At 32.2% G+C, this 10,556-nt stretch overlaps 1 protein-coding gene across 3 annotated transcripts in view; it reads right to left on the reverse strand.

Moving 5' to 3' along the window:
- Nucleotides 1-10,556, reverse strand: part of Mondo (MLX interacting protein mondo) — a 33,363-nt gene extending 22,807 nt beyond the window's left edge. Inside the window, exons 1-2 of one of the 3 annotated variants that reach the window (XM_070311514.1) lie at nt 10,263-10,556; nt 1,359-1,731 (exon numbers count right to left, since the gene is read on the reverse strand). In XM_070311514.1, coding sequence (XP_070167615.1) covers nt 1,359-1,720 — 362 coding nt within the window. In that variant the 5' untranslated portion in view covers nt 1,721-1,731; nt 10,263-10,556. Of the gene's footprint in view, nt 1-1,358; nt 1,750-10,262 lie in introns of all 3 variants that reach the window. The other 2 variants (XM_070311513.1, XM_070311516.1) reach the window with 2 other exon arrangements.

Here is a 10,556-nt window from a genome sequence, read left to right on the forward strand (position 1 = left end):
AAGCAGTGGTATCAACGCAGAGTACTATTTTTTTGCGCTGTGTGAATTTTTTATATCATAAAATTCTCAATGTGCGTGTTAATTTCCTTCACATGTCTCTATCTATATATCTATCATTTTTATGGAACTATTCATCATCAATAAAGATTAGAGTTAACTGATTGTGAGTTCATCAACTCTCGGTTTTCTTTCAAATTGATAATTTTAATAAAATGGGACATATACAATAGGGTTACAGCTAAACCTGTTAACTTTAACTAAATTGTTTACGGTAATGGGAAACACACTCGCGGGGAAAAACGGAAATTGTCGGCAGAAGCCGTGCTCTCCGTTGTCTGCGCGCGACTTTAGCAAGGCCACGCTTAATTGCGATGTTGTCGTTTGATTTCTACGGCCTCTCTTTCATTAATTCAATTGTCTTTTATCAACGGGAATGCTACTAGTCAGTCTAGAACCGGTAGAGCATTTATCCGGTTGCCTAGCGCGAGCAAAACACGTCGCGAAGAAACTCTTCACTTTCAGAGTAAAAATATTTTTCTCCGAAAAAAAAAAGTCATCTTATGAATGTAAGATTTGTTCGTCTTATTGAGTTGCATATCTTCTTGCATTATCTAAGAAAAGAATTACATAAAAAAAAAGAAAAAAAAGAGACAAACAGATTTGTATTCAGAAAAGAGAAAGAAAGTGCAAAAAGAATATTTTGGTCATGTAATCTCGCGATGAAATCGATTACCGGATGACTCGATAGTGTCTTTGAACGAAGTATCGTTTCCCGTATCTCTTTGATCTCGTATAACATTCAAATGCGTTGCTTAAAAGGGAAACTGAAAAGGTATCACGGTTCTTATTAAAAAAAAAAAACTCTTTCGTTTTATTTTTTGAAGCTTGTAACATCGCAGATTCAATAATACTTCAATTTTATATATTGGATTGGTAACATTGATATTAATATTGATATTAAGTAAAAGATTCGAAATAAAGATGAATTGAGAAGGAAAGAGAAATTCGCGTAACTTATAAAACTCATTTACAAAGAAAATATAATCATATAAATATCCATTATATAATAATATAATAAATAATTCTGAAGTTATATGTATGCGATGCGAATAATTCACATTTACAAAACTAGTGAAAAATGTTTCAACAATTTTCAAGAAAGCTTTATATAATTCTCAATTTTGACTTTATCTATGTATAAAATTAAAGAATTAAGTTTTTACATAGTTTTTTATAATATATAATTCTCTCTTGTTTAGAAAAAAAAATTAAGAATTTAAGACGATTTGAGAAAAGAAACTTCTCAATTATATACTAGATTAGCCGTGAAAAATTGCCGGAGAAAAGGAGGAACTCACCTGTAAGCGAGAGACATGCACTGGAAAAGCTTGTTCAAGGATGTTTCGATGCTCAATTGCTGGGAGGAGCTCCTGATGTACGACAGGCTGCTGTTCGCAAATCTGTCGTGAAAAAAGCCGGGCGATGCGACGATCGAGAACCTGGTGGTCTGCGTCTCCTCTTGGTCCGGCACTGGCACGGCAAGATCGTCCTCATCGTCCTGCGCCTCGGCCTCAAAGTCCGACACCATAAAGTGGCCCGAGTGTATGGTTTCGCGCGAGTCTCGTCCCCCGTTATTTTCCCGTTTATTATCATTGCCAGTACGATGAAAACCGCTCTGGCTCGTCATAGACGGCTTTCGATAGATCAATTCCGCCTGCATCTTCGATCCCCCTGCGAATACGATTGATCCTTTCGAATCTCGCAATCAATATACCTGCTAGTGTGTTTATTATTTTGTGTGTATCTACCGGACGTTCTCGAATCGTTTTAGAAATGAAACGAGTACGAAATAAGTTAACATAGCCTGGTAAAATCGAATTTTTCAAGAAATACCTTTCCACTTAAGCCACATTGCGTATATTTATACCCGTATTCATAGTCCGTCCTTGAGGAATAAGGATTCCTTGTTCCTCGTTCGACGTTTCATAAACTTTCCTTGACCGAACAAGGAATCTTATTGGCTCCCTTATCTCAAGGAAGGTCACGAGCTTCCTTGAGGAGTGATGCGACCTTTTTAGCAGACGATACGCAGAATATAACCAAATATAACCTCCAAAAGTTAGTTTCGTTACATTTGTGGTTTTGTGGTTATTTGTTGTCGCGCTCTCAAACTGAAAGTGTATAAAGGAAAAAGGGATTTGAAGACGAAAATCCAGAGAATCGGATTTTGTGGCGGATTCCGAAAAGATACATTCGCGATTGGGAAAATCCCGTGGAATTTTTTGAAGATACGAAAAAGTTTTCATATGTATTATATGAAATTAGTTGCAGGCAGTGCTGCCTCCAGTCGGTCACTAAAAATCCCTAAAATATTCCTTCCTTCTGAAAGGGAGACTCGAGGTCCATCTATGAAACAAGGTGGCCTTGCAGATTCAAGGAATCCTTCATGGAGGTTTCCTCCGTCCTTAAAATAAGGAAGGACTATGAATACGGGTATTAATTACACGAATAATATATTTGACCAATATAACGCTACGATAACAATAAGATAGATGTTAATTTAAAAGTTTCTATGATTTAGAAAATTAAGTATTTTTATCTCGCTATTCGCTCAAAATTTTATAATTTGCCGATTCGTGAATTTCAATCGATAGATTCGACTATATCTGATTTACGTTTTGTGATTTAAAAGGAGGTTGTTGAAGTAAAATGTGGCAGGATTAGACGACCCCGTTTCAAGAAATTAGCGCACAGCACAGTCTACATTATAAAAGGAAGATTCGCGATAGACACAACAAGTCCCAGTTATCGAGCTTATGATAAACTTAGTTCATAACGCATCTCCTTTTTTTTTAAGTATATTATATTTAAGTGCTACTAAAAGGAGGAAAGAGAGAGAGTGAGAGGGGGGAGAGATATTGTGTGTATGTCTAATCTTAGCTATAAAAATTCAGTATAGCTAAACACGTTATGTAAATCAATATTGTGGAATACAAGCTTATATATATATATATTTTTTTTTTTTTCAAAATTATAAACGACACGTAAATATTCATATTTCGATTAAAGTTTAAATTCTCTTTGACGCATCAAGTGAATTATTATGATAGATTATGAATATGATAAGTAACACACATACATATTTGGTGGCATGTGCAATTATGTGCGTGTGAAATAAAAATTGCGTAAAAGAATTTTAATTTTCATTACGATACAATATAACGAAACATTTGTCAATTAGATGTTTTCTTCGCTTTCATGCCATGAAATATGAGTCTCGATTGACAACACAGCTTCCTGTCGATACGTAATTAATTTCGCGATAGCACGTGCGCCAAGTAATCCGGATCCCCGCTTCTCGGTTGAATGACCGTATCATCGAAAGCGCATAACTGGTCTTAAACAATCCTAACATTTTCATAAACAGTTGGAAATTCGACGCACTTGTCAATGGTGAGTGACTCTTCTTTCATCTATACTACTATATGCCGGCTAAAATTAAACGCAGCCGAGACAATTCAGCGCAACGACGTGTCCCACGTACAGATGAACGCGATCGGTTAATCTTGGATAACAAATTTTTTTTTGTGCTATCTTTATCTGATAAACCTACATATTTTCTCTATAAAAAATAAACATTCTTTTATTTTAAAATATTTTTTTTTCTTTTTTTTTTTAATGAAACAAATATATTTCGTAAAAATCCGACTTGCAAACGGGATTCTCTGTGTTAATTTCGTGCTCTAATATACATATTTCAAGTAAACCGATTTTGATTTTGCATTGCTGAATTATGATTACGCAATGTACTGATAAAAATTGAAATTGAGGTGTACTTGGTTTATACTGGATGAATGAAAATTACATGGAATGTTTATTTACATAAGTATTTATTTTTATTTATTATATATATATATATATATTTATTAAAGGAGTGTTTATATTTGTACGACTCAACTGGCAATTTATTATTCGATTGTTAACACAACGTTTCGACCATATGGTTTTGGTCCTTATCAAGTGAACTAAAATTACAATAAATAATGATAATCCCGTTACAAAAATGAAACAAACAAATTTATGTACCTGCATTAGTTAAAGTTGAAAGAGAAAAAAGTCACTATGTCATAATGACACACTGTGTCAACCTCTCTATTTAAGATACCGAGAAAGACTAAACTTATTAATCTATCGTATATGTTATTTAAATTTTCTGTGTCCTTTTGAGAGTTAACAGTGTTGTCATATTTTTTAATAAAGAACATTTCAGCTATTTCTCTCTTTCTTACATGTTTTTCAGTATGCAGGATATCAGGCGTTGACCAATCGAAGTCATGATCAAATTCTAATTTGTGTTTACTAATTACCGAAAGATTACTAGCGTGCATTTTTATATTATTAAAATGTTCCTTGACGCGGGTAGCTAAATGTCTTTTCGTTTGACCAATATATAAAGCACTACAGTTCTTGCAATTTATTCTATAAACGACCTCCAGTTGGGTCGTACATATGTAAACATTCCTTTAATTTATCTACTGGCGACATCTCAAAATTAAACATCAATATACATTTATATTATATATAAATTCCTTCTTGGTGTTGGGATTTCAATTTTCGTCAGTGTAGATGTAAATGCAAGACAAAGTAAGATTTGTTTGTTATAGATTCGCGTAATGACTGACTAATGGGAAAACATACTCTATCCATTATCTAGTGGAATCCGTTTAACTATTTATTTTAATTCAAAATAACAATCTTTACATTTTCATGCCCAAAAATACACACGATTCGATTCAAGATTTTTTTTTTAAAGTAAATAAAAAGAATTAAATCATTTTTCTTATTATTAAGTTACCACAGAATCAATTCATCACGCGATTAGTTGTTAAATATAAAGGAAGCAACGAATTTTAAAATGTACTGTGATATCAGTATTATTACATAATTATTATTGTTATTTCAGTCTTAATATTCTCAGTCTTGATATATTAGTACGAAATCTATATTGATATTAGTTATAAAGTTGCATTTAAGTTTCAGCTTTATTTAATGGATTGTTAATAAGATATTGATACCAACTCAATTTGTGTATTGATATTGACACTATTATATATTCAGTTTTAGAAGTATTAATTATCCGGTTATACATAATATGGTTTCCGGTCGCAAAAATTTGTAAGGAGCTCTAGATTTCATTTTCAATCATCGCATTTAATTTAGCGTCGCATGTACAGATAACGACGCTATAAATAGAAGAAACGGCAATTAAAGAAGTAACCGCGTAACTTTAAGACGAAGGCTTCGCTCCACGTGGCGACAAAACAGAAATTCCGATGCGGGAGTGATTCGATCCAATCAACGCGATCTATTAACACGAATACAAACGTTTACGTTGAATCGATCGATATATTCGCGAACAGAGGTATCGCCCGTTATAACTTAAACTAAAAACCAGCGAGAATAACCGGTCAGGTTTTTCGTTATCATATAGCTAGATTTACTACGTTCCAAATTTCAGTAGCATCTGATGATACATGGAAACTGGTTTCCCCTGAATTATTTAAGCTAGGCATCACTAAATATCTAAATATTTTTATGAAAGTTTAATCATCAACATGAAAATTAAATCTTACACATTTCTCTAACCGCAATTTCTACAATTAATTCGGCGACAATTTTTTTTTAGCAAGAATGTCAAAGAAAATTATTATCACATCATTTTTGACATTGTGTACCTTTGCAATTAAAATCCAAATTAAAATATTAAGTTAAAAATAAAAAAATATATAATATATATATATATATAATTAATATATTTTTCATATATTTTAATCAAACATCGTGATTTTAATACACATCGATAAATATACTCTTTTCACTATAATTTTTTTATCTTTAACTTAATATTTTAATTTGGATTTTAATTGCAAAGGTACACAATGTCAAAAATGATGTGTCATAATTTTCTTTGACATTCTTGCTAAAAAAAAATTGTCGCCGAATTAATTGTATATATATATATATATATATATATATATATATATATATAGTTCAAGAATATATGTGTGTATTGTGTTTACTTTATAATATTAATTATTCTAAAAAATTTTTTAATATACATATATATGTATATGTAATTAATTATTTAATTTTATGTAAAATTATTTTCTTTAAAAATAAAATAAAATAACCAGTTTTTTAATTCCATTATGTAATATGCTGGTACTTCTTGCTATCTATGAAATGCTAATACCCTTTGACCTCTCGAGCTGATCATATCACGGAGCGAAGTCAAATGCCTTTTCCGTTCGTTTATGAACATCGCATGCACTCTGCTTAGTTTTCGGATTTTCTAAATAAAAATGAATATATATATATATATATATATATTTAGATGAACAACATTACGAGGGGAGGAGGAGACGTGATAGGTATCTTCTCACACATATAAATATTTCGCTTAAAAATAATCATAGAAAACGATAAGCAATTTTAAAATAATACAAAATAAAATATAAATAATTTACAATAAAATATATAGCAAACAATATCAATGTGTGTTAATAGAATTTAAATTTGATTTTAATATCGTTTCTTGGAGACGACATCCCTAACATTTCTCTGTTTGATCCGAAAAATTGACATTTCTAATTCTAATTGGATAATGTAAAATCTTGCCATTACATGGTTTTAATTTGGACGTACTTCTAGTTTCATTATAAAACGTTATAGCAATTTGATTTAGGAAATCATTCATGCGTATCATCTACATTTAAATTTCAATGCTGACTTATAAATACTTAATTAAGTGTGAAATTCAATTGATTGATGTAGTAATTTTATTCGCGTACTCCTATATTATTAATTATTTTACTGAGATAAAGAAAGCAAAAATAAATATAATAAATAGATAATCATAATTCTACGCTATTAGTGGCAACATATTAATCTCATTTTCGTATGTGAGTACTCGACACTTTTTTTTATCAACATTTTAAGCGGATTTGATACAAAGATGATCTTAAAAGCCCCCGTACAATCGAAAATATAAGGAACAGGGAACAAACATTAGAGATAAGGACTGACTTGACATTTGTTAAAATAACTTTCTTTTTAATTTTCCAAATTATGTGATGTGTAATAGTTTGTACAAGATAGGATTGCACGAGATACCAAGACTAGTTTTGGTCTTGTCTTGATCTTGTCTTGAATTTCAAGACAAGATCGAGACAAGATTTTAAATTAATTATCAAGACAATAGCAAAATAAATTCTCAAGATTCTTGATCTTATCAAGAAGCCTTGGTTTTAAAAAAAAGTTATCTAATTGTTCCCGATCTCTGAACGGAGATTTTAAATAATATGGAAATAGGCGAGAAAGACAAAAAATTTTATTTATTGTTAGTAAATAAAAACATTTATAAATTTAAAAACTTAAAAAAATTTAAATTTAAAGAGTCTGCGCATCATTATCATTACACACTTTAATGTGACATAAAAATAGCGCAAATTAATTACTTTATATTACTTAATTTATAAAATTTAATTTCAATACTCACGTTTAAAAATGTATCTATCGCTTTTTGTTTTTCTGACAATATTTTATTTTTCATTGCTTTTAATCTAAATAAATCTTCATATGCTTTTTATGATCTTTCTCCAAATGTTTTTTTAATCCAGTAGTGTTACTATTTTTCATTTTTATTTCTTTAGTCACATTTTCTTTTTGACATAATAAACATACGCCGATTTTTTCATTGTTTCTTGTTTCATAGTTAAAAAAAGTTTTCTATGTGCATTGTTTAACTGCACTTACTTCCGAACTTTCATTATCACTTTCGGAAATGTTTGCATGTTCAGCAGAAAAACTTGGTTTAGTTTTTAGACCGCGTCTGCACAATCGAGACGTGAGCATACGCAGTAAAGAACAAACGAAAATCGTACTCGGCGCTTCGGATAACAGAAGAAATCAGATATACTTACTATTTTCTGTTTTTTATCAAGCTGACAAATAATTTAGCATTAAATAAAAACTGTTAATAAAAATCAAGGCAAGACGAGACAAGACAAGATCTTTGATACAAAAATCCTCTCAAGACCAATACAATATTTTTGCGAATATTGTCTTGTCTTGGGTCTCGTGCAACCCTAGTACAAGATTGCACAAGTTTTCTTATATTTTCAATTGTGCGGGGATCTTACCTCATGTAATATCTTTAGATGTTCAAACATATTAACCGGCTAATCACAGAATATAAGCATACATGTGATTTCTTTGTGTGTAGCAAAAATAATCTTTTACCCTTAGATTTATTTCGTATAAATTAAATCTCTAATAAAAAATAATGGAGTTAAGTAAAATTATACTGTTAAGTAATTATGCATCATAAGATAATTATAATTAACAATTATGTAATAAAAAAAATACTGTATTTATAGCAAGAAAGAAAATTAATTAAGTTAATATAATACTCGCATAGTTATATTAATATTACAATAGTTTACATTATTATATACGAAACTTTTGATATTTATTATTATTAATTTTAAACGTAATCTAATTCTGCTTTTAGCATTATCACAATTATTTCTCGTAATATAAAAAAAGATAAGATATACCGTATACATTTTGGTGCAATAGAATTGTTTTTGTCTCACCGTTCATTTTAATTCACTTTAAAAATGTTGAAAATATATTAAATAAATCTGAGATATTTCCTGTATAATATATTTATGTTTCTTGAATGATGTCAAATTATATAGAAAAAATCTCGTATTTTAGAATAATAAAATTGTTTTCGTCACTACTTTGTTTTGATTCGCTCGAAATGTTATAAACACACGTCCTCGACATAATATAACATTTATATTTATACACTGAACAAACAAGAGTTGAAAATATTCCTTTAATAACAAACAGGATTAGGAATTTCTATTTTTCTTTGAGCTCTAAGGATTACTGCGAGCTCGTACGATACACGTGGTTGACAACATATCGAACACGCGTGTTTACAATGGTTCCATGTAGCGTATCAAAAAGCAGGGAATTTGGTAATGTTATTATTTATATCACCTATCAATACGTAACTTTACTACAGATCTATATTTCGATTTAATGATAGATGAGCGCGTTGTAGTCACTCTTTTCCGAAGTGCGTGTTTAAGATAAACAAAAAAATAGAAAACAAGAACCAAAAAAAAAAATAGAGGTGCGAGGTGTGAGTTTCTTCTCACTTTTTCGTATTATCGTCTACCCTCCCATCTTCTATTTACGCTTTTTCTCTGAACAACAAACTGTTCAAAACTCGTTAGGAATCGACACGGATGCGTTGCGTCGTGATTTTCCTTATCACGTCGCTCTGCTCGGCGCGTCGATTTTTATCGCGCGCCTGTCTCGCGTTTCATGGAAATCGCCGCAAGTTTCTCTATCGTCATCAGTGGTCTAGTTTCCACCGAAGTATTAATTCGCATCTAGTGCGGCGTAGAACCAAATTTAAGTCGATGGAAACACGACTGACTGCGTTCATTTCACTCCCATTTCGATCTACAAGCTTTGTCGGAGTGGCAGCAAATTCACACGAAATTTAGTCGGTGGAAACGGTTGAGACTAAATGGTGCCAACTTTTATTTTTCATTATTTTATAACCATCAATATATAATCGATATATAATCTATATATCGATGTTCGTAACAGTTATCGTTTGTTTGTATTAATCATCAAAACGGAAAATTAACAAAAAGATTGTCAAGGATTATGTTTATTTACATTCACAAGTAAAAGTTAAGTTGGCTCTACTGAAATATCAATTTCTCTCGCTTCTATTCTACTTTCAGTGGAAACAGTACATTAAATTCGATGCGCACCGAAACAGAATCGGATTGACGACTTCGGTGGAAACTAGACCAGTGCCGTCCGTTTTTTGTTTTATCTTCTCTCTCTCTCTCTCTCTCTCTCTCTCTCTTTGTTTCCCTCCTCTCACAGAACAAATAACGCAATTGGAAACTCGCGCTCACGCGAGTCGATATTATTCCCATTTCACATCTATTTTACGGCTATTCATTTTCATGGAAGAAATACGCCTGTTCTCCAACGTCGCGTACCAGATGTTGATCCAATGCGCGACATTCGTCGCGCAAACAATCCGCGTACGAATGAACGAACGCACACGCGCGCGCATCACACGGTACGCACATGCGCGCACACAACGAAACAAGACGGCACAATACAATACGATACGATACGAAGCTCCGTATCACACTCACCTTCTGGATCTATTTCACAATTCTCTCTCGCTAGCACTCTACGTTGCCCTTAATCTCGTCGATATGGCTGGCACAATAGCGGCTCGAAAGCCGGATTATCCTCCTTCCGTAACTTCACTCGTCAAGCTCGTTTTCGTACACTCGCCGTCAGGCTGGGCCGCGAGGCACCGCGCCCGGACGCGGCCCGTACGCGTTACCGCACGACACACTCTCGCTCATGATGGCACTGCGACGCCATTTGCGCGCTAGTCCGCGTTGTCCACCACAACTCAACTGACGCTAGAAATTGACTGC

The sequence above is a fragment of the Polyergus mexicanus genome, unplaced genomic scaffold (assembly GCF_030449975.1).
Source record: "Polyergus mexicanus isolate NDT 795.1 unplaced genomic scaffold, iyPolMexi1.0 SCAF_20, whole genome shotgun sequence".
Lineage (NCBI taxonomy): Eukaryota > Metazoa > Arthropoda > Insecta > Hymenoptera > Formicidae > Polyergus > Polyergus mexicanus.